We start from the raw sequence: 25,547 nt of genomic DNA, 5'->3' as shown, positions 1-25,547 counted from the left end.
CTCCCGCCGGAGCTGGTGACCAGCCAAGACATGGAGGCGGTGGCCGCAGGGCCGCGCTGCTATTGGCTGGCCAATGTTGATGGGCGGGGTAAACTGTGGTGTCCTGGCCCTGACGGCTTTGTTGCTGCTCTTCAGCTCCCAGCAGCGATCAGAAGGAGAGGCCGCGGTGTGTGCGAGTCTACCGGCGTCTCCTGGTCCCGCCATACACCCGATAGGTGAGCGAAGCGTGACCATCTGATCGGGGAGGGGGCTATAGATATAGGGGTGTCCAGGAAAGTGCTTGGCGGGAGGGCTGTACTGCTGACAGGAGACACGGGGGGCGCACTATGTATATATACCGCCGGTGGGTGTGTCTGCTGCGGCCTCTATTTCGGGTGATCCCGGTGCTGGGGTGTGGTGACTGCTGTGTTTATACATCATATCACGCCCGCTGATTACAAGATGGGCCGATCTTCTAGAATGTTCTCCGCCGATCTGAATGAATGAACGTTCACCGGGGCTGGCGGAGGGAAGCAGTCCTATGTAAATGTCCTCATCCCTATGGATCTGCCAGGCATGTGTGATGAGTGGTAGGTTATATTAGACCATCCTGTAGCAGATCAGGGGCATCTATCTTTTCTAGTTTAAAGGGGTGACCTGACTGATGGTCTGATAGACCTCAGCTGTCATTTCCAGGGATAGTTGTGGTTGGCCCACAGGGTAATAGGGGGAGATTTATCATTGTCCAGTTGCCCATAGCAACCAATCAGATTACTACTTTCATTTTTCACAGGCCTTCATGAAAAGGAAAGAAGCAAGCTGGTTGCTATGGGCAACTGGGCAAGTTTTCCTCTGCACAGGTTTTGATAAATCTCCCCATGTTCTGACCATATAAATACACACAAGTGGTCTCTAAACTGTGGACCTCCAGCTGTTGCAAAACTACAACAACGGCTGTCCGGGCATGCTGGGAGTTGTAGTTTTGCAACAGCTGGAGGTGCACAGCTTGATAACCACTCTAATAGATGGACTTGGTGTTCAAATGCTACAACCCTATTAATCCCATAACAACCAGTCAGATCGCTGCTTGTCTGATAATAAGGTCCCCAAATCTGGTTGTTATGGAGGACGATGACGCTTCATGTTATACACTGATGAGACCTCGTGACTGTCATCTGACCTACCGTGAAGGCTTAGTATAAGTGACACTTAACCCCCTGAGATCCACAGCTCCAAGCCTGTAATGTGGATTCATTCCAAGTACGAGTCAGTCCCTTGGCTCACGCTGCGGATGCCTCAGAATAAGCGATTGGTATGTGTTTTATGTTCTCTCCCCCTCTTTGCCAGGAGGGGGCGATAACATTTTGTTTACATTTTTGCCTTTTTATGTCATTGATGTTATGTATGTGGCGTTTTGGCCTTGTTCCATTAGATGATGAGCATACAGTTACTAATAAATATTCTGTTTGGTGTACTGTTTTTAAAGCTATTGTATTTCTATCATGCCAACCTATTCTGCAGCGCTGTACAGAGATTGGTATCAGGCCCTGTCTCTATCAGGGCTCAGGATCTATATTCCAAGGTAACTTATTGGTAGAGGCGGACATATACTGTTATGAACTGTCGACAAAAGGGTCGGGCGGCAAAAATCCAGCATGCTTGACCCTTCTCTCAACTCTCTTTTGTGAGAAGAGAGTCGGGAGGCCGCAATTCACCTTAGGCCTTGTTCACACGGCGGTGGTGGTTGTGCTTTGGTAAAGGGAGCTCTGTCGCTTAGTCCGTCAGAAGGAAATGAGTTGAGTGGAGAGAGAAAAATAAAGTACTGCAGGTCTTTCTCCGCTTAACATCTATAAAAAAAAAAAAAAAAACAATAAATAAATAATTGGACACCCGACGGACCACATTTATGTCAATGGGATCTTTCAGCAGAGTCAGTTGTGCTCTGACCCATTCAGGACATTAAAAAAAAACGGACCCTGAGCAGGTCGGACCACAACGGCCATGTGAACTTAGCCTTATACAGTCTTTAGTATGAGGTTTTATGGCCTTAGTTAGGCAGCTTTGCAAGGTAAGGCTATGTTCAAATGGAGTAAAATGTGCCGAAGTATGGCCGGAAAATACGGGCAGACAGTTCACACATTTGAATGATCTGGCGGCGCTGGGACCACTCGAAAATGCGTTGGCAATTTTCAAGCGGAAATAATTGACATGACTAGTCTTACTGCGGATGCCAGAATCTGGATTTCCGCAACTGAAACATCTGCTGCAAAAATTCTGCCAGGTTCACCGTGCAGTAGAATCCCATTGAAATCAATGGGACTCTGCTCCAGCGGAATGTATGTAGAAAGGTTTTTTTTTTTTTTTCTTTTTTTTGCAGAAATGGTCTAACTTGTTTTGTGGCCATATTTGAAGGTTCTCGGTGAGCTTTAGCATCATTTGGTTGCTTAGCCTTCAAATAGTTTCCATATGGGTCTCCATTTCCAGCCTTTTCCTGCATTGAACATCTTTCACACTCCACAATACAGGGAAATTGGATTGAGTCCCATTGGAGACAGGGACATGAGCGATGACGCACTTTAAACGAAATGTGTCACCTGCACTAACCTGTTGGTACAGACAGGTAGTGCTGGTGACATTGATTACAACGGTACTTGCCTTGTCCCGTTCCGTGCAGTCGTTCTTCGGTAAGCTTCTCTGGTATCTTCAGCTCCCGGCACGGCTTGGAGCATGGGTGGAGCTTAATGACATCACCGCTGCTGCTCCCTGCTGGGTCCCGCTGCTAGAGAACAGCAGCTGTGATGACACTAAGCTCCGCCCGTGCTCCAAGCCATGCCTGGAGCTGAAGATTACCAAAGAACGACTGCACGGAACGGGACAAGGTAAGTACCATTGTCACCAGTGTCACCTGCACTACTTGTCGGTAGTGACCAGTTAGTGCAGATGACACTGGTGACAGATTTCCTTTTAAACATCAATGCAGCATATATTTTGGCGCTATATAAACCATAAGAAATGTGTTATGTTTGCTATGCATAAACCATTGTTGTTTTTTGTTTTGCAAACTACAGTATTATCTATTAGAAGACGTTTATTGAAGAACAGAAGTTTTTATTTTTCACACCACGTCCTTTGTAGACGAGGAATGTCAACAGCCATCTTAGTTACATTTGTCAGACATGGAGGGTCACAGGTGAGAAGAGGGGCACTGCTGACGTCACGTGTGCTGCAGGAAAACAGTCGGGCTGCCTCATCCTGCCAGTGCTCCACCATCCCCCGCAGGTCTTTTTCATCACGGTTTGACCCTGACGGAAGCGGGCGACCTGCCACCTGGGACGCTTTTGGCATTTGGGACAATCGTATTGATGAGCCTATTCAGCTCCCGCCCAGTATTAAGTATGGCAAGCTTATACCACACATCAATCTGTCTAAAGTCGGCTGCTCCACTCAGCTAGGGCAAAGGAAAGAAAATGAAGACCGATTCAACTTTGCCAAACTGACCGATGATGTCTTGTATTTTGCTGTCTATGACGGGCATGGAGGAGCTGCAGCAGCCGACTTCTGTGACCGCTTTATGGCTAAATATATCAAGTGAGTCGGGATCTCTTGGTTCCAGTATGAGATTACAAACCTATGACGTATTGTATTTTTAATGTACACTTTTTCTCCACAGGGAGTTCCTTACTCAGGAACAAGATATGGAGAAAGTGCTGACCAGAGCTTTTCTAGAAATCGATAAAGCTTTCTCGAGACAAGCTCGTATTTCTGTTAATGGTAGGTGCATGGCCTGTTTCCACTGACCACTATCAGTTTCCTAGGATTTAAAAAGTTGACTGTTCCCCCTAAATCAATGATGTCCAACCTGTGGCCCTCCAGATGCTGCAAAACTACAACTCCCAGCATGCCCGTAGAGTCAACATCTGGAGGGCCACAGTTTGGATACCACTGCCCTAAATGGTAATACAGACATTGATAGCAGATAGAGGAATGTGACTGGTGCACTATAAACATGGACATCTAAAAGATGTGCCCCACTACACAGCTGTAGAACTCGGTTTATGGGCCTTCGTTCATGTAGGCGGTACAGTGTCATGGGTTCCCAGCTTTCCACAATGTTGTGCCCACACTGCTTTATTTTAAAGGGGTACTCCCCTGGAAAACAAAAAAGTTTAGCAACAACTCCCAGGGATACACATTTTTGGTCATACCGCTCAGCTCTAATACCCCTACACAGTTACCCCCCCCCCCCCCCCCCCCCCCATTAAAAATGTCTGGTACGGCACTGTTTCCAAAACGGAGCCTCCAGCATTGCCAGACAGCCATTGACTGTCCCTTGAAGGCCCTTCAAATCCACTTCAAAACTGGTCCCTGAAAAACTCAGATTTTGAAAATTTTGTGGAAAATTGTTGCTGAACTTTGAAGCCCTCTGATGTCTTCCAAAAGTAAAAACACATCAACTTTATGATGCCAACATAAAGTAGACATATTGTATATGTGAATCAATATATAATTTACTTGGGATGCCCATTTTCCTTTTACAAGCAGAGAGTTTCAAAGTAAAAAAAAAAAAAAAAAAAAATGCAACATTTTCAAACTTTTCATCAAGAAATAATGCAAGTATCGATGAAAATTTACCACTACCCTTAAGTAGAATATGTCACTAACAAACAATCTCTTAATCAGAATGAAAGGTAAAAGCATCCCAGAGTTATTAATGCTTAAATGGGCACTGTCATGAAATAAAAAAATTGATATGTTGTAGTACTTAAGTACTACAACATATCTCTAATATAGTTTAATTAAAAAAAGTGATTTTAAACCAGTTTAAAAATCACTTTTAAATTCGGCCACTAGGGGTCGCCCTCCTAGTGGCCGAATGCATTCGGCAGTGACGTCACTACAGAATTTCGTCTCATTTGAGCCTGGCAAATGAGTCGAAATTCCAGTCACTGCGGTGCTCGCTCCCGCCTGTCAATCAAACAGGCGAGAGCGAGCACAGTGAAATCCAGGGCTGCGCATTGGCTCCCTGGACTCTCACACTGGCCGCCTCCCTGCTGCATATTCTCCCTGCAGCAGGGAGGAACATGGCTCTTACCTCTGCTTACAGCCGTGGCTCCTGTGAGGATACGCCGCCTCCTCACTGCTGTGTCCTGTCATTACCGGGAGCGCGTTATACGGAGAGGGGGGCGCAATTTACAGGAGGGCCCATCACACACTGAGCAACAAGCGTGTGCCCGGCTTCCTGTCATGCTCCTACACTCTGGTAACTCTCTCTATGGTTCTGGAGGACTTTCAATCCTCCAGAAACATAGAGACAGTTTCCAGAGTGTACGGGCATGACAGGAAGCCGGGCACACGCTTGTTGCTTGCTACGGACCCCCGCTCATGGTCCAGCACAGGTGAGGGAGGCGATATTGGTCGGGGCTGGGTGTCTTCCAACACAGGGTGCCTCCAGTTGTTTCACCACTACAACTCCCAGCATGCCCTGACAGCAAATAGATGTCAGGGCATGCTGGGAGTTGTAGTGGTGAAACAGCTGGAGGCACCCTGTCAGGAGAACTAAGGGCGGAAGTCCCCCCCAGCAGGCATCAGTGACGTGGTGCCTGCTGGGGAAGTCTGCCTGGTAGTGAGCACACTACCAGGCAGACAAAATGCCGATTTTAAGATAATATAAAAAAATAAAATAAAGGCAGGGAGGGGGTTAGGGATAGATGGGCAATAGGCAGGGACAGAAAAAAAAAAAAGAGGATGGTGGGAGCTACCCTTTAAAGTGACAGTGGTCAGATGTGCAACAAATGCCAGTGTTCTTAAGGTGAAAATGGACTGGGTCCTTAGGAGGTTAACTTTCTGGCACAAGTTGATTTAAAAAAATAAATAAAATGTAATGTTTTCCAGTGGAGTTTTCCTTTTTAAGGTTGTTTGTTTGATGTAGGAAACAAGGCACCTAAATTGGGGCGGACGCTTTTTATAAAAGCACCTTTCCGATATCTGTGTTTAAAGCGCACCACCAGACCTATAATTTTTAGCTTTTAGTACATTGTTAGCTTTTTATTTTTTATGTATTTCAAGCATTCTTTTGTCTTATATATATATATATGTATGTGTGTATATATATATATATATATATATATATATGTATGTATATATATATATATATATATATATATATATATATATATATATGTAGAGTGACAGAATGCAAGTGATTATTATAAGATTACTTTGTTTTATATAAATGTGGAGGAGCCTACCAACTTGAAAGTATAGTAGCCAAAGTATGTTAATGTACATACATTATAGCTGGCTGCATGTAGACAATGCAGAATACCCAGATACTGTATATACTGTACAATGGTGAAGAACAGAACTCCATATGACTGTATGTGTTATAATGGCCCAATATAGAACATATTCTATATTAAAATGGGAGTATGACACCATAGAAACTAAATGACACAATGCTTTTTAATGATCTAACATCGGCACATAATGCATCCTATAGCATATAGAGATATTTAACCGTAGCATGTCATGTATTGTGTGCATTTGCTATTAGACACACCAGACAAATGCATATGTTGTGGCTGATGTAACACTATAATGGTAATGAGGTACAGCAACATGACTGCTTAGCAAGGGAGATATGTGTTTTGTTGTAAATTTGGATATCACTAATGCACATTAAATGTAGGTGTTTTATAATGCTGGCTCTAAAATACATTATGGCAAAGCTATGCTTGGTTTAGCCATGCTGTTTGTTATAGTGCTGATAATCTAAAAAGTGCTATCCATCCGAATAAGAGTGGTGTCAGATCTCTAGGAGGGCCCTAGCATTAGAAGTAGGTGGCTGCACATGTTATACTTCACTCTATATTTATAATTCTTGGAAAGCATATTAATGTTTTATGTGTGTCAGCTGACCGCCAGTAACGGCATCCATAATGCCCTAGCTACCCACAGGTCTCCATAAGTAGTTCCCTTTACTATGTTCATGAATCGGGAAACACATGATGAACAGAATTAGAGATGAGCGAACTTACAGTAAATTCGATTTGTCACGAACTTCTCGGCTCGGCAGTTGATGTCTTTTCCTGCATAAATTAGTTCAGCTTTCAGGTGCTCCAGTGGGCTGGAAAAGGTGGATACAGTCCTAGGAGACTCTTTCCTAGGACTGTATCCACCTTTTCCAGCCCACCGGAGCACCTGAAGGCTGAACTAATTTACGCAGGATAAGTCATCAACTGTCGAGCCGAGAAGTTCGTGACTAATCGAATTTACTGTAAGTTCGCTTATCTCTAAACAGAACTAATAAAAATGAAGCAATGATACAATAAATATTTGTGATAAAATACTTACAATTATTATGCAGAAAATCATTTATATTGATGGTGCTCATATCAACCAATCACTCTGAGGAGAGATGAGAAGACTCATCTGAGCTCTTCAGTCCCTTTTATTTTAGTGATTGTGGTGGTGCGGGTACTGGACTAATGTCAGAAGCTTGTGAAAACAAAACGATAGGTGTCCTTTCCATTAGTCATAGATGCCTTTTTAATTTAGTCTCCATATGCAGCATTTTGCTGGCTTATAAGACCAGTTTAGTGCTCTTCTCAAGGAGAAACTTTACCCCCTCAGTCTAGGAGCACTGACGAGGGGCAAGCAGCAATAGTGCAGTGCATTATGCAGACAGACAATGTATACAGGCACTCTTATTGGCAGGACTGGGGGCTTTTTAAGGCCCCCAGCTGTAATAGAAACCCTTATGCTTTTGGTAATTGTGTAGCTAGGCTGCCAGTGAAGTAGGCTCCCACAGTTCCATTTCAAGATTTGACTGCGGCATGTAACTGGTTAAACTGCTAGCAGCTTGGCCAAAAGCCCCTTAGTGACACCCATAAAAACAAATGTGGGCAGTCACTAAGCGGTTAAAGGGGTACTCTGCTGCTCAGCGTTTGGAGCAAACTGTTCCAAATGATGGCGTCGGTGCTGACAGCTTGTGACGTCATAGCCCCGCCCCCTCATGTCATCACATTACGCCCCGCCCCCTCATTGCAAGTCTATGGGAGGGGGTGTGACTGCGTCACACCCCTCCCATAGACTTGCATTGAGGGGGTGGGGCTATGACGTCACAAGCTCCCGGTGCTGGCTCCAGCTTTCCGAACAGTTTGTTCCAAACGCTGAGCAGCAGGGTACCCCTTTCTGGAGAAAAACAACTTTTTCATGTTTGTTTTCCCTTTTGGAGTATTGTTTGGCCCAGAATACTGCACATGCTAGTTTGGCACTTTTCTCAGGAGAAACTTGTTAGACATAAGAGGCCTGTTCCATTGGTCGGGTATTGGAGAGGCAGGGGTCCATACAATGTGTCCTGCCCTCCAGTAGTCATAAAAAACTAAACGACTTATATTAATCTATGGGTCAGGAACCACACTTTGTATGTCAGGAAGCCACCTGCTAGGTGAGGGTGACCAGATAGCACCACTCAATGTATTTTAGAGCCCTTAGTTCACTTCATTTAGAAATACAAAAAAAAAAATCTGACAAATGCTACTTAAAAAAAATAAAAATGTATTATGTGAAATGTTAAACTTGCAATATCAGGAAAACAAAAAAAAGCTGCTGAATCCTGTCCAGAGTATACGATATAACTATTGGATTAAAAAAGTAGTCAAACTTACAAAAAAAGCATTGAGCACATTGTGTAATGTTCTGCACATCCATGTACTTGCTAGCCAATGTCATGAAACGCGTCAGTGCGGCCTGTAATGAATGACTTGTGTACTTTCCCCATTCCATACAGCTTTTTTTTCATCTCCCGATGTTGCAGGTTTTCTTGTATGATAAACCCCCTGGGTGAATTTCCTATTTGCCTCTGTGTGCGTGTTATTTGTGGCAGAGACTGCACGTGGTGAGCAGCTCTAGGCTTGGAGGCCCCGGACGTTATAATGCTGGGCTTCAGTGGAAAGGGAGATCTCCTATATTTTGTCCCAGGTGAAGGAGTCCAGCGGTTCCTAGCCTGGACTACAGGAAGGTCCCAACATCCACTGTGTCACATTAGTTGAGATGAACATGAAGTAAAAAAAAAATGTCCAGTGAGTGTTGAGCTATCTCCAAAGATCTCAGTTTTTGTTTTGTTTTCTTAGTGTCGTTGAAAGGAAAGAAAATGACAAATACTTATCAATTCATATGAGATGCATACAACCAGATCAGGCACATGACACAATTCGCATCTATCACCATTTCACAAACACCTCATGGATTTTGGAACAAATTAGCCTTTTTATTTATTTATTTTTTGGCTTTCGTCTGCATGTGATCTAATCTGACTAGTGTCTTGGGCACCAGAAAACCACTGGAATGCCCTATTCTTGGCCTCCTATAGATTATATATCATGGTGTCTAGTATAGATGAAAGTGCACCATGCTATTTATTCTGCAAGCTGTGGATTTTGTGTGTAAATTTACCACCATGGCGAAAGTAGTTCTTATCTAAAGGAAACCTGTCAGGTCCCTTTAAACCCTATAATCCCTGACCTGTACCTTGTAGACAAAGAGCACAGCATTGGGCTGCCGTGCCCATATACTTCATCTGATGCCACACTAGGGGAAAACTACTTTAAAGGGGTACTCCGCCCCTAGACATCTTATCCCCTATCCAAAGGATAGGGTATAAAATGTCAGATCGCCGCGGTGCAGCTGCTGGGGACCGCAGGGATCCCCGCTGCGGCACTGCGCTATCATTACAGCACAGAGCAAGTTCGCTCTGCACGTAATGACGCGCAATACAGGGGCTGGAGCATCGTTACGTCACGGCTCCGCCCCTTTCAATACAAGTCTATGGGAGGGGGCGCGGCGGTCGTCAAGCCCCCTGCCATAGACTTGCATTAAGGGGACGGGCTGTGATGTCACGAGGGGCGGAGCCATGACGTCACACGGCTCCGTCCCCTGTATCGCCCGTCATTGCGCACAGAGCGAACTCGCTCTGTGCTGTAATGATAGCGCAGTGCCGCAGCGAGGATCTCGGGGCTCCCCAGCAGCGGCACTGCGGTGATCGGACATCTTATCCCCTATCCTTTGGATAGGGGATAAGATGTCTAGGGGCGGAGTACCCCTTTAAAGGACAACTGCAGCGCAATATACACTTATCCCCTATCTACAAGATAGGGGATAAGTGTTTGATCGCGAGGGGTCCAACGGCTGGGACCCCCCACTATCTCCTGTACGGGACCGCGGCTGTGCATGACGACGTCGCGGCCGGCACGCCTCCTCCATACATCTCTATGGGAGTGTCGGGGAGGCAGTGTTCGTGCCTCCCCGGCTCCCCCATAGAACTGTATGGGGACGGGGAGGAGATGGGGCGTCACCGTCGACCTCTAGGTCGACACTACGCGCCTTAGCGCTCACTATGAGCGCTAATGGCGGCGCCCCGTCAGGGAGATCTGGGGGGGGGTCCCAGCGGTCGGACCCACCGCGATCAAACACTTATCCCCTATCTTGTAGATAGGGGATAAGTGTATATTGCCCTGAAGTTGTCCTTTAATGATCTCTTCCCCGCTGCCAGGTAAGTAGTCCTTGAGGTGGAGCAATGGCGCATGTAGTCATGCTGCCTCCTCCCATCCACTCGTGCTTGATTTGACCCACAGTGCACTGGGCTCTGCATGAAGTGCTTAACACTCCAGTGTGTATATCAAGCATATGTGGCTGGGTGGAGGGAGTGGGCATTGTGACTACATGCACTGCTGCTCCCCTCCAGGACTACTTACCTGGAAGCGGGGAGCAATTATTAAAGTTGTGTTTCGCTAGTATATGGGTACAACATCCAAACACTGCTCTTCATCTACAAGGTACAGGGGTTATAAGGCTTAGGGGACCTGACAGGTTCCCTCTAACCACTTATAACACAGAAGACTGTTCCAAAATCTCTGACTGTACCATAATGCTTTTCTAGTGTAATGTATTGTCTGTAGCTAACTCTTCATGATTTCATATTAAAGCAGGTATTTTAACTGTTTGAACCAAGGTGACCTCTTCTGGGGCTTTGTTGGTGCCTAACAGTAGAAGGCCTTCATCCAGCTCCTGCAAGTTTTTGAAGGTCAAACTGTGATCTGACAGCAGGATGTATTTACTTCTCTTCTACTATTTGCCATGGTCTGATTCTGACTCCCTAAAACCTGTCAGACCTGTTCTGCACTAATACATTGTAGCTGCCATTGCCTGCCCTGCTGCTCATTGACAAATGATACATCAACCTTACCAAAGGAGATTCTATCACTACTTTAAAAGGAATGTGTCATCAGAAAATGACCTTTTTCTTTTAAGGAGATTATATAATATATATTAAAACAAATATACGCTGCTCTCCTGCTCCAGGTATTGGGGCCCAATACATCAATTGCTACTCAGCCAGTCACTAGTTGCAGTAGCAACCAGCACCAGCCAGTGATTGGCTAAAGAACTCATTGGGCCCCAGCAACCGGAAGAGGATTGTGGCTGATACCAGGGCTGGGCCATTTTTTTCATTTTACTATCTATATTTTTAAAATTATTTGGAAATCTCACTATTTTCAGTCTGGCCATTTTGCCTAATATTAAGCTGAGACATTCTGTTCTGTTCTATTTGATAAGGAGGAGACTGCTGGAAAGTGATCTGTACAGAATTACAGTAAAAGGTGACACCAGTATATGAAAGACAATGGGAGCTCAGCCTCCTCCTCCCTAAAGAATTACATCTGCACAGATCACAGAGCATGCTTACAACCCCTCCCCATACAAATAGGTCTATGGCGCTTACTTAACGAAGACTAAGTGCACATCTGCATCAAAGTCTGTTCATGATGGAAAAAACTGAGCTAAATGGTCGTTTTCAAAACGAACACAAACTGGTCCCGACGGATCCCATTGACTTTTATGGGGTCTGTCTGGTATATGTGTATTTGTAGGATTTGATCAGAGAAAAAACTAAAAATACTTACAGTATTTTTTTTTTTTTTTCTCTGCTCATGTTCCGCTTATTTCCACAGATTCTGGAAATGGAGCTCTCTGAATGGAGCTCCTACGCCAGTGTGGATGAGCCCGAAGACAGGAAAGACCGTTCAGCATTACTCTGAATGTGTGATCAAGCAGCGGAGTAATATACACAGCATACATTAGCAGCGCATCAATAATGAAAACTGAAAGGGCCAGTTACAGTAAGCTGAGCTCTGGTTGCCGTTTTTCTGATAGGAAATTGTAATTTACAGCAGAAGTGTATGTAAAATGCTTGGAAACAGTAATAATACCTGCTTTAATCCATATAAGATGGAAATCACATATCAAGCTAAACCTTAGGTGTCTGTAACGTCATTTAGTGAACAACATGGCACAATACATGCCTCTGTGCACATCCCAAAATCATTGAACTTTTTTTTTTTTTTGCATAATCAGTGAGAAGATGAACCATGGCAAATCTGCGAGACATTGTAGAGATTGCTGCAGACTTTTTTGCAGATTGCCAAGATATTCTGCAGCAAACCTGACCTGTGGGAATTTACCCTTCTCTCATTTTTGGATTGACTGCAGTTAAAGGGGTATTTCGGCTTTATACATCTTATCCCCGATCACCGCTGGGGACCCCCACGATCTCGGTGCAGCCCCCCGCTGGGGACCCCTGCGATCATACATATTATCCCCTATCCTTTGGATAGGGGTTATGATGTCTAAAGCCGGAATACCCCCTTTAACATAGTCGCCCATTCCTTCCAGTGACCTACAAGGTGAGAACTTTGCAGAGGCACTAATACTTTACTAGAAAAAAGATTCTGAATCTACTTTACATTAGTGTATGAATCTGCATGTCCTACACTTTAAACACCATTTCTGGGACTTGAATTAGTAGAGATGTACATGCTAGTGTATAGCGATATAGTAAGGGTCTTATTTTACAACCCCTTACACCTCAGAGTTGGTATAAAGCCGTGCTATGGTCATATGCAGGAGACCTTGGCTTTGTACATCTAGAGAGGATTTATGGAGCCATATATATAGATGACATTACTGACATACATGTCTTGAGCCATGTTGTTGTATTGGTCTGCCCAGTCATACTGCATGCTGCTTCCTTATCCATTCCTATTAACACATTAAAGTTAGGTAAACAAACATAATCTTGATTTAATATTGGAATTGAGTGTGTTTTTTATTTATTTTTGTCCCTTTTCATCTCTTTGGTACTGACGTCACTTTCTACCTTTCTCGTGGTGTTTTTAGCTACAATGTTGAACTGTGGGACTACTGCAACAGTAGCCTTGTTGCGTGATGGCATTGAGCTTGTTGTGGCAAGTGTTGGTGACAGCCGGGCACTGTTATGTCGCAAAGGCAAACCTGTGAAGCTGACAATTGACCATACACCAGAACGGAAGGAGGAAAAAGAAAGGTACGGTATTTGAAGGTTTATGATTTATTGCATCACAAGTAATACATAGCGGAAAAAGGAGCTTTAATAAGCATGTGTATACATGTATCTGGTGCCATACAGAGCTTGTCATCCTCTCATGTCAGTCCATGACCCCATTGGGGCTCAGTCTAAATTCCATAGTAACCACCAGTATGTACTGAAGTACACAGAGAACAGCCAAGGCAAACAAGGGGAGAACATACTAACTCCATGCAGATGGTCAGTTTCGTACCCAGGATCACAGTGCTGCAAGGCAACAATGCCACCCATTGAGCTATAATGCTAGCTGCCCACACTGACTGAGCAGATTCAGTTTCTCGCTTGGTGGCTAAGTACAACCTCTCCACTTTTCTTTTGCACCAATTGTAATAAATGGATCTAAATCCAGGTTGCCTATTTCCCCAGAGCAGGACGTACATGCAGGCAGAGGACCATGCTATTATAACGCTTTGCAAAAGAAGAAATATGCATTCAGCGTCTCAACAAATATTCATGAAGCTGAAGTTCAACTTGTTATATAACAGCTAGAGATGAGCGAACTTACAGTAAATTCGATTCCTCACGAACTTACAGTAAATTCGATTCCTCACGAACTTCTCTGCTCGGCAGTTGATGACTTATCCTGCATAAATTAGTTCAGCTTTCAGGTGCTCCCGTGGGCTGGAAAAGGTGGATACAGTCCTAGGAAAGAGTCTTCTAGGACTGTATCCACCTTTTCCAGCCAACGGGAGCACCTGAAAGCTGAACTAATTTATGCAGGATAAGTCATCAACTGCCGAGCCGAGAAGTTCGGGGTGAATCGAATTTACTGTAAGTTCGCTCATCTCTAATAACAGCAGTTGTCTATATTGTGCAAGGATCTTAAGAAAATATAATAAAACCTTAAAGAGAGAAAAAAAAATAATAAATATATATACCGGTAATATATATATATTTTTTCCTATTTAAAAGTTGGTTGATGAGTGTTACTTTTCTGTCCAATTTTACTAAATCTATTCCAGCGCTTCATTTTCATGTCAGGGGTCTCTTGTATTTATTTTATTTATTTATATGGGCAATGTTGGGAGTTGCAGTTTCGCAAAACATCTGGAGGCACCCTGGTTGGGAACCACTGTTTTAGGGTCTGTTCACACGGGCAGTATTTGCATTTTCAAATATTCACAGGATACTGTATGTGTGAATAGACCCCTTAGGCTACATTTAAATTACGGAATGAGCGGAGAAAATTCTGCGGCAGCAGCCTCCAAGTGGTATCACTAGACGGAGGAATCTGCTCAGCTGTACATTGCAGTATATGGAGACTTCACATGTTTGAGTGGTCCTACCTCTTACTGATTCAATCGGCGTCTGCAGCAGACAAAATCTCCACCCGGAATATCTATGGGCGGAGATTCCTTAGTGTGAACCCAGCCCTACTCCTGACTAGTTGCTGCCTGGCACACCTCTTAAGATTGCCATAATCTTTGTAGCTTTTAAAGGTTTTTTTTTTTCTTCCCAGATTCTTAATAATAATATTGTAAAATGCTCGATTTGATGTGACATTGCAGTGGGCAACACCTCATTACAGCACATTAACAATAGGAGACAACAATTTGGACCTTCAGATGTTCGCTGTCAAGGCATGCTGGACCTTTTTGGTCTTGAAACATCTGGAGGTCCACGGTTTGGAGACCACTGTGATAGAGGCTCATAAGAAAAGTGTAGTTGAATTTAACCTTAGCGATGTTGATCTGCTGCTGTTATTTTCAATGACACATTTAGGATAACAGTGGGGGGCATCACCATTTGTGTTTAAGCCTTAATTCTTTAATGGTGTTTTGTCACTGAAGAACCAAGAAAATTTACTTAAAGGAGAACTCCAGAATATAAAAATTGTCCCCCATACTGCCAGCAGTAAAAAAAAAAATAAAAATAAAGATGTACATACTTACCTTTGCTCCCCAGGTGCCTCCGGTAACCGGCTCCGATCTCCACCGCGATCCTTTTCCTGGTTGCCAGTGGTCGGCGAGTCATACTGCGCTCAGCCAATCACCGGCCGCAGTGAAGTCCTGACTCGGCTGGTGATAGGTGAGCGGCAGTGTGGCGTTTTTGGCCCTAGCAGCAGGTGTCGGTGTAGTGAAGAATTTTGTGTCTTGAAGCGTTCTCACACTGCCGCTCAGCCTATCGGCAGCCGAGTCGAGACTTCACTGCGGCGGGTGATTGGCTGAGCGCAGTATGACTCGCCGACCACTGGCAACCAGGAAGAGGATCGTGGCGGAGAACGGAGCCGGTTACCGGCGGCCCCAGGGGAGCGAAGGATGGTATGTAACTCTTTTTATGTTTTTTTTCAGTATGGAGGACAATTTTTATATTCTGGAGTTCTCCTTTAAGTCAACACATGGTTTCTTATCATTCACTTAAACCATGCTTCTCGGCCTGTGTGGCGTCCCCTAGTAGAAACATCAGGCTCGGCTGATATAATCACTATGGAGAAATCTCTTTTCTACAGGAGCTTCCTTGTTTTCTGTTTCTTGTTTTGCATGTTATCTCATTACATTTATCACTATTATCCCTATGTCACCAGCCTGTTACCAAAACTTGTTGCAGGATATTCTTTACTTTATGTCTTACATTTTGTTACAGCCCAGGACTGTTGGGACAATTCACACAAAGTTTGTTTATATGGGAAAAAAAAGTGTGTTTCTTTTATGTAATGTTTTGTGAATTAACCTTTAAAACCACATGCAGTAATATTTATTATCCTTGTGTGTTTTCAGGATAAGGGAATGTGGTGGTTTTGTGGCTTGGAATAGCCTGGGACAACCTCATGTAAATGGAAGACTTGCAATGACCAGGAGCATAGGAGATTTGGATCTCAAGTCTATGGGAGTGATAGCAGAGCCTGAAACAAAGCGGGTTACGGTTAGAATCTTTTATTTATTTTTATTTTTTTCTAGGTTACTTTGTTTTATAAAAAACAGTAGATTGTCAGCCAAAAACCCTTCTTCGCCCATCTAGTCTAGTTACATTCATTTACTGTGGACTCTCTAATCTATATCCCGTTCTTGTGCTTAGTGAACCTTTTTTTTTTTTTTTTTTTTTTTTTTTTGCTGATAAACAAGTTGACTAGATTGCTCGATCGCTGGTGCTTCCTAGGAATACTCATTCCCGATAATCTGGGCCTTTGACCCAATTCTCATAAATCGACTCTTTATGTGGAACTGTGTCAGAGACCTCATCCTAGTGAAATGGAGTGACAGAAAATTAATATGTAAATTGAGTGGGCAGAGCCCCGCCTCCTGTGCGCGATTCACTGAATTTAGCAGAAGATCTTCTGGGGACATATCTCAGTACCTACTGGACATATTTACCATATTTATTGGGGTATACCACGCACCAGCCAATAACACGCACCCTCATTTTACCAAGGATATTTGGGTAAAAGTTTTTTTGCCCAAATATCCTTGGTAAAAATGAGGGTGCATTTGTATACCCCGATACACTGTTTCTGACCCTGCAAAAGCCCCCAGGAAAGGCAAGGGGAGAGAGGCAGTCGCTGCCCGCTTCTCTCCCCCTGCCTTTCCTGGGGTCTAGAGCCCTGCTGTTGCCGCTTCGCTCCCCCTGGCTATCGGCGCCACTGCCCCATTGCCTCCCCCATCCCCGGTTTTATAATAACCTGTTGCCGGGGTCGGGTCCGTGCTGCTTCTGGCTCCGGTGTGGCGTCTCCTGTGTCGTTGCTATGCGTAGCGAGGCGCAATGACGAGTGATTTCTTCAATGCGACATCACTCGTCATTGCGCAGCGCATAGCAACGATGCAGGAGATGCCATACCAGAGCAAGAAGCAGCGCAGAACCGACCCCGACCGGGATGGGGGAGGCAATGGGGCAGCGGTGCCCATAGCCAGGGGCAGAGAAGCGGCGGAAGCAGGGCTCTAGACCCCAGGAAAGGCAGGGGAGAGAAGCGGGCAGCAACGGCCTCTCTCCCCCTGCCTTTCCTGGGGGCTTCTGCGGGATCAGAAAAAACAGGGATGGGGGAGGCAATGGGGCAGCGGCGCCGGCAGTCTCTGGACCCCAAGATGGGCAGGGGCAGAGAATAGGGCAGCGGTCTCTGGACCTGCAAAAGCCGCTGCAGTTCATTGATTTAAAGCGCCCGCTTTAAATCATTGAACTGCTGCGGCTTATCGGCGTATAACACGCAGATAGACTTTAGGCTAAAAATTTTAACCTAAAAAATGCGTGTTATACGCCGATAAATGCGGTAAGTAAGTGACCCCTGGTTGGACTCCTGTTAGTGTGGGTGAACAGTCTGACAGTTTTCCTATGAATGCTGTTAAAAACGGATCCGGCAAGATAATGCACTAATGAAATGGAATAGAAACAGATCAGAGAAAAATAAACCTGTTTTCAGTATCTGTCTCTAATCAGTAGAAAAAAATTAAAGTCTTTAAGCCCTTTTAAGTAGAAGTCAAGAGTTTAAAGCCAGTCAGCAAGTAAAGTTTGAAAGGGCACACTAATGCCCACACAACCTGATGTGATGCAAGTTAAACACGTGTCCCTTCTGTCTAGTCCCTTCAGGTTTTGACTCCTCTCAATATTCTGAATATTCCTCCTTATGCAGGTAGAGATGGCTGTAGATTATATCAGAAGCAGTACCCAGCTCCATGCAGTTGGCATCAGAGTGAAGCAGCCCTGCCATTGGTTGCAGGACTGCTTCACTCTGATGTGCTTGAACTCCTGAAGACCAGCTCTGTCTATATTTTAACCTCTTATCTCCATTAATTTACAGCTGCACCATGCAGACGATGGCTTCTTAGTATTAACCACAGATGGCATTAACTTTATTGTAAACAGTCAGGAAATCTGTGACATCATCAACCAGTGCCATGATCCCAGTGAAGCCGCACAAGTCCTCACTGAACAGGTAAGCATTGTGGGGCATTCTCTACATTCAGGGATCTGATTATGACATGAAGGGCGGTGAAAACTCCAATAATTGAGATGAACCCAATTATTTAAAACCTTACAAATAATTGCCCATAACCCATTAATAAGCTGACCCAAAGCAAACACTTGTTTGTCAGCTGATCATTGTTGGTCGGTCACACATCTTCCTGTGTAAACAGGTTGTGCTGGCAGCGAAGTAAATGACGGCAAAAAATGCTCCAGTGATTGTTCGGATGGCCCTGTGTTAATGAACGCCAATCTAGTAGATATTGGTCTACTGATCTTACAGCTGTAACTTAGAGGACATCGTACACAGAACCCTATTACTGAACCTGGTGACTGCCCATTCTTTAATCCACTGGGGCCTTTTACTCAGGTCATATTGTAATGTGATACACAGGTCCTATAGTAATGTGAAGCATATTTCTGTAGTAAGTTTTTTTTCTTGAGCGCTTCATGGGGGGAGAGACACAGGACCATGGGTATATGCTGCTTGCCACTAGGATTCTGACACTAGGCAAAAAACAAAAGAAAGCCAGCGCCTCCCAGCAGGATATACCCTCCTCCTGGCTCTGAGCAACTCAGTTTTTGGATTTAGTGTCAGCAGGAGGCAGACACAGGAGTCTCCAGACCTGGTCTTATTTCTTTTTTTTTAGTTTTTCTAGCACGGGGCGACAGGAGCATGGCGCCGCCTGATCTCTTCCGAAACCCCCCCCCCCCTGGGTTGAGGCAGGTGGCCCTCGCTGGTCGAAGTCTTCAGGGTAAGTATGTTTTAACCCTTTTCCCCCTTTCCTTCCCTCCCTCCCATATATCTCTACTCCATTTCCCCCATCTGGGGCCACTTCTCCCTGGATGGGGGTCCTTATGGGATGAGGGGGATCCGTAGGTAATTTTTTTTTCTGGGCTGTTAGGGGTTAACTCTGCATGAGGGCCAGCCAATCCCTGCTGCATGCTTGTCTTTGCCTTGCGCCTCACCTTTATTCTGCGCACGGCTCCGGTGCTGATGGCTGTGGTCACGTTCTGGAGCGCACTGCATGGATCTGGTGTGGCCAGCCGTCTGCACTCCGGGCTGCGGGCAGAAAGCTTACTGTGCTCTGCGCTGACGGTGGCTCCGCCCGCGGCCTCCGGGACTCTTTTAGGGGGTATTTTGTTAATGCGCACGGCGCTGCAGTGCTATGTGCACATTCCCTGTTACGGCCCAGGCTGCGGGTAGTCGCTGCATCTATTTCGGCGCAGCGTCGCGGTCAGGTCCAGATCTTGCCCCATCCTGTGGGATGCGTTCTCTCCTCCCCCCTTCTCACCCAATGGGGCTACAACGCGCGCTCTGAGGGTCAGGGCTCGGTCTACTCCGGGAATTGCGTGTGCTGCAGTGGGTCTCCTGACCCAGCGTGGACCTGGCTGTATCCACAGTCCTGATCTGACACCTCTCAGCATCTCTACTGGTCTTCAGGCTGCTGTCTGCTCCAGTGGTGCCTTCAGAACCTGCTTCCCTCGGACACAGGATCTTGGTTGAGATCAATCCTTGTACGTCTGGTTGTCTGACTTACTAGTGTCTATTATCTATCTCCTCCTCTCTCTGTATTTCAGATATGGTGGACAGTCTGGTGTCAGCTGTCAAGGACACCTTCCACCTGGAGGACCCAGGAACCCAGGGGTGGTCTCTGGGGTGTCCTTTCGCCGCGCTCGTCTGGCTCCTCAAGTTTTCAGCCCTCACACTGAATTTGACCAGCTGTTGGAGGCGGTTCGGAAGCATCCAGATAAGCGCATCCACGGCTCTAAGATGCTCAGAGCTCTTTCCCTTTCCTCAGGATCTGGTTACAAAATGGGCCTCTCCTCCTACGGTGGACCCTCCCGTATTGGGGCTGTCTAAATCCACTACTCTGCTGGTGGCTACAGCCTTCTTTTTAGAGACCCCTCAGATAAGCGCATTGAAAATTTGGGGAAATTCGAAGCGGCAGGCTCTGCTTTGTGGCCAGCCTTTGCCTCCACTTGGGTATCCAAAGCTCTCTTGGTTTGGGCCGGTCAATTGCACCAGGGGATTTTAGCAGGCACCTCACCCGGCACACCTATTAAACCTCTGACAAGGTATGCCTATTCCCTATCACTCCAGAATAAAGACCAGCATATGAACACAACTATATATATTTCCGCTTACTCAAACATGCGCTCCACAGCAGGATTGGCACCTAAGAAAAACTCTGCGCATGTCACAGAAATGACCTGAAGTTACCTAAACTCTATCATGCCTTGAACTCTACCCACCCCATAACTGTACAAATAAAAACCATGATCCAAACATAACTCCACTGGAAGAGAAGAATGCAATGATATTTTTCAGGAGTGGGCCGAGAACTAAGTAGCTCCAGCGCTGCAGAATGCAGAAGGGGGCTGAGAACCGAAAAGCCCCAGCGCTGCATTATTACTATCATGCCCCATCCCAGTGGAAAACCAGGCAGAGTCTGAAACTCTATGTAACCAATATTATCAGATATATAGATACTATATGTTCAGTCTACATTTGTATCACACTCTGCACATATCGTGTAACTCCTGCGCTACATTGCTGTCACTGCGCTAGGACAGTAATGTCTTCCAGTGTTTGCTGAAATGTACTCTAGTGTTTGCTAAAAATATCGGCTCACAAGTTAACGTTCTCACTGACATTTCTTCATATTTTACATGTACCCACCCCCCTCCCCTCTGACTCTCTCCTAGGACTGTATTCACCTTTTCCAGCCCACCGGAGCACCTGAAAGCTGAACTAATTTATGCAGGCTAAAGTAAGCAACCACCGAGTTGCGAAGTTCATGACGAATTGAATCACAGTAAGTTCGCTCATCTCTAGTTGCCTCCCATGGATTCAGGAGAGTTCGTCTCTTCCGTGGACATACGGGGGATGCCTATTTGCACATCCCAATCTTTCCGGCCCATCAACGGTTTCGCTGTTCCTGCAGGTCACTTTCAGTTTGTCACCCTGCACTTTGGCCAGGCGACTGCGCTCTGAGTCTTCACCAAGACTCTGGTGGCAGTGGTGGCTCTCCTCCAATCTCTGGGTGTATCGGTTCTTCCCTATCTGGACTACCTTCTCATCAAGGCACCCTCCCGTGTGCCTTGATGAGAGACAGTCTCCACATCACTCTGCAGACCCTCTCCAGCAGACCGCAGCCGACCGGAGGCTGCGGTACGCTCCAGTTTGCTCATAGATATGCATTAAATACGGTTCCCCTATACGGCTGAGTGCGGGCTCTGTGATTAAGCCCCGCCCCCTCCTCCCAGCCGTATACAAGAACCGTAAGTACAAAACGTGGTGTGAACCCAGCCTAAGTGTGATGTGTATGTAATGTATGATGTGTGCCGCCGCCGCTAGTTGTGCCATTTAATTTTATTTATTTTTAGTGGCTTCTGGCCACCGGCACTATATGGCACCCCCTGAATCCCACCCCCCTTCATACTCGCCCGCCGACCAAGAGCCCCACAGATGCACGCAAACACACCCGAACCAAAACTACAACTTCCAGCATGTTACACCATAACCTGAACTGTAGAACTATAAAGTGTAACATGCTGGGAGTTGTAGTCTTGGTTCGGGTCAGCTGCAGAGCCATAGGCTGTATCAGGGCATGCTGGGTGTTGTAGTTACTAACTGCAATTCCCAGTATTCCCTGACACAGCCTATGGCTCTGCAGCTGACACAAACCAAAACTACAACTCTCAGCATGTTACACAATAACCTTAACTATACTACTATACAGTGCAACATGCTGCAACACCCACAGAACCATAGGCTGTATCAGGGCATGCTGGGAGTTGTAGTTATCTAGTAACTAAATGCAACTTCCAGCATTTTCTGACACAAAATGCACCACATAAACTGGAGAAGCAGAACACCCCCCAGTAACACATAAGTCCCTATGAAGACTGAAAAATAGTGATTAAAATTTTCTTTAAATAAAAATAATGTACAAAAATAAACATAAGTGGTATCCCTACATGTGGAAATGTCCAGGCTATTAAAATGTTAATTAAACCGTACGGTGAACGGTGTAAATGTTAAAAAAAAAAAATTGTCCAGAATTGCTCATTTTTGGTCACTTCATATGAGAAATTTTTTATGAGGTGATCAAAAAGTTACATCTAGACTTTTCTGGGCTTGCCACAGTCGTAAAAGGAGCTACAGCTCTCCGGCCGCTAATAGCCCGGCATGCTGCGATCACCATGGCCGCTATTAAACTATTAGATCACTGCTGTCAAAGTTGACAGCATAGTCTAAAGAAATCTTATAACCATCCCTGGTGGTCTAGTGGGAGGGATCGTACTATTTTGGTCGAAATTATTTTATCTATTTTTTTTTTTTTTTTATTTCCACACCCCTGGGCCAGTACTCTTTTCAACCCAAAGTTGTGATTTCCTTTCACCTGAATGAGGAGATTGTGTTGCCTTTCTTCTGCCTGTCCCCTTCTCATCCTCGGGAATTCCAGCTCCAAAAACTGGGCTTGGTTTGGGCAGTTCGGACCTATTTGTCGGTCACTTCCTCCTTTCGGCGTTGTGACTCTGTTTGTGCTCATTGATGGGCCACACAAGGGGCTTCCGGCCTCAAAGGCCACTATCTCTCAGTGAATCCGCTCCGCCATTTCGGAAGCATATCATTGTAAGGGTACGGCATCCTGGGCGGTTAGCCACGCGGCTTCGGCTCTGCAGGTTTGCAAGGTGGCGACCTGGTCATCTCTGCATACCTTTTGCCAAGTTTTACCGTCTTCACACCTTTGCGTCCTCAGACACAGGTCTGGGCCGCAGGGTCCTGCAGGTCCACCTGAGTTTCTTTTCTGGCTAGGATGTTAGTCTTCCCTTCCCAGGGACTGCTTTGGGATGTCCTGTGTCCCCCAATGAAGCGCTCGAGAAAAGTAGATTTTTTTTTAGACTTACCGTAAAATCTTTCTCGGAGCTTCTATTGGGGGACACAGCACCCGCCCATTGGTTTGTTTGTGACCTGCCTGTTTCCGCCGCTGTGGTGTGGGGATAATTTTTTGGTGGTCTGTTGCCCTTCCTTTTGTTTGGGTTTGTTTGTTCGGACTTTTTCTTGGTCGGTTCTCCTTCTGCTTTGACACTAGACTGAGTTGCTCAGAGCCAGGAGGCGGGTCTATCCTGCTTGAAGGAGCCAGCTTTCTTTAGTTCTTTTTGCCTAGTGTCAGCCTCCTAGGGCAAGCAGCATATACCCATGGTTCCGTGTCCCCCAATAGAAACTCTTAGAGATTTTACGGTAAGTCTAAAAAAAAATTTACTTTTTCTTTTTGCTCTTCTTCTCAGGCTATCCAGTATGGTGCAGAAGATAATAGCACAGCCATAATTGTCCCATTTGGAGCCTGGGGAAAGCACAAGAACTCTGAAGTCAGTTTTTCCTTCAGCCGTAGCTTTGCATCAAGTGGCAGATGGGCCTGACTGGAAGATTGCCTTACAGTTATTACGTGGCACAAAAAGTCCATCTACATGCAATGTACAAAGATACCTTTTGTTCATCAAATCCATTAGCTTCTAGGCCAGGGAATGCTATTTGTCGAGTACAATTCATGTTGAAATTAAGGACCTAGTATATATGGGTATGGTTACTAAATCCAAACATTATATTAATACTCATGTATGTGAACACCTCGTTTTGGTGGATCAGTACAGAAGAACAAGAGGGTTGAATTGTGCTGATCCTTCCTTCCTTCCTCCTTCACAGACTTGCATTCATTACGACATCCATGAACAACTTAGTCGGGCACTTTATTGCTCATTTTGCACTGCAGTAGTGACCATCTTATGCTGGCATTTCCTATCTGTTACACCATATGTATAGTGTTTGTATTATTTATAATGTGAGGCTCATTGAACATTACTACATCATTGTATAGGTGTTCAGTTTTATACTTTTTATGAAGGTTTGTAACTAGTGTTTTTAACTTTTTTTTTTTTTTTTTAATTTTTTTTTCTTCTTCTTCTGAAAATGTGAAAAGGAGCAGAATAGGCAACTTGTCTTTTTGTTTTTGTTTTTGTTCTGCTCTGTCCATTGCCATTTAAATTCCTGAAATGAATTGCCCTGTGTAAATAGTAGTACGGCTTGTAAGATAGATAAAAAGTGGTATCAAAGGGATGCCAAAATTACTGGCTGGTCTTATTACAGATAGAGCTCATTGTTGGTTGTTCTTTACTACTGTTATGATCCCCTGTTCTGGATACCTTTTTTTTAATATATTTTTGGATCAGAAGGATGATTAAATTGAATATTGCAGGGAAGGGGCACTGGGATTTAAAATTGTAGGGCACATTCTCCTCTTCCTACTGCTGATATGCTCCTTTTAATCCAAAATAAGATAAAATATGAGATTGGATCCCCTGAATGTGATGTGAAAAGGGCCTTGGTAGGCTGGAGCTGCCAAAACCATATTTTCCACTTTCAGTATGAGCACTCGTGGTTGTTTGGAAGCTACACATGGCAAACTGGTTCTATGGCTAAAATACTGTAGGGTTTGAAAACTGGTTACACCACTGTAGAGCCAGATTGAGTTAACAGAGAGCAGCACCACACCTGACCTCCTGGTTGTGTATGGAATTACACCTTGGCTTTATTTACTTTAATGGAACTGAGCTGCAATGCTACACACAACCTGAGTACAGGCACAGTGTTTTTTGAAGAAATCAGCCCTGTTTTTATTTTTTTTATTTTTTAATAAAGCATCCATCTTTTATGCTGGCCAAGATTGTCAACCTTATTTGAAAGCAAAATGGGGGAGATTTATCCAAACCTGTCCAGAGGAAACGTTTCCTAGTCTCCCATAGCAACCAATGAGATTTTTAACAAGGCCTCTGCAAAATGAAGTAGCGATCTGGTTGCTATGGACAACTGGGCAACTTTTCCTCTGCACAGGTTTTGATAAATCTCCCCCCTATATGTTTTGGCTTTGCCCTCTTTGTCTCCTGAAGCCACTTTTACAGCTGTATTATCTGCCTGCCTGTGTGTACATAGTATAACTATTCTTCATCTAGTAGATGACCTGCAAGCAGCTAAGCAGTTCTGTATTCTGGTCATGTATGAGAAATACTTTGCATAGTACATTGAATGCAAAACTATCATCCTGTATAGCTGTCAAATGATTTCATCGCTGTTTTGCTAACATGTAATCAGATGTACATAACTGTATGTACATATTGTGTATATACTGTCTTTTTTAATAAAGTATTATGG

General features: G+C 44.9%; 2 protein-coding genes across 4 annotated transcripts in view; one reads left to right on the top strand and one right to left on the bottom strand.

The window, feature by feature from the left end:
- The window catches only part of LOC130363096 (probable E3 ubiquitin-protein ligase HERC6), a 155,279-nt gene extending 154,035 nt beyond the window's left edge, over positions 1–1,244 (bottom strand). The window contains exon 1 of the mRNA XM_056568460.1: positions 1,164–1,244. Within this exon, the coding sequence (XP_056424435.1) occupies positions 1,164–1,234 (71 nt within the window). The 5' untranslated portion in view covers positions 1,235–1,244. The remainder of the gene's footprint in view (positions 1–1,163) is intronic.
- PPM1K (protein phosphatase, Mg2+/Mn2+ dependent 1K) lies at positions 74–25,547 on the top strand. Of its 3 annotated transcripts, none has more exons than XM_056568560.1 (7): positions 74–215; positions 3,048–3,567; positions 3,650–3,750; positions 13,216–13,381; positions 16,159–16,303; positions 18,168–18,302; positions 23,630–25,547. In XM_056568560.1, exons 1-7 carry the CDS (start codon positions 74–76, stop codon positions 23,759–23,761), a joined length of 1,341 nt encoding a protein of 446 aa, XP_056424535.1. In that variant the 3' UTR covers positions 23,762–25,547. The 3 variants fall into 3 exon arrangements, with proteins under 3 accessions (XP_056424535.1, XP_056424544.1, XP_056424552.1); XM_056568569.1 differs by lacking the exon at positions 74–215 and adding an exon at positions 311–569; XM_056568577.1 differs by lacking the exon at positions 74–215 and adding an exon at positions 978–1,291.

Source organism: Hyla sarda, chromosome 1 (genome assembly GCF_029499605.1).
Source record: "Hyla sarda isolate aHylSar1 chromosome 1, aHylSar1.hap1, whole genome shotgun sequence".
Classification (NCBI taxonomy): domain Eukaryota; kingdom Metazoa; phylum Chordata; class Amphibia; order Anura; family Hylidae; genus Hyla; species Hyla sarda.
This window is presented reverse-complemented; position numbering and strand designations above follow the sequence as displayed.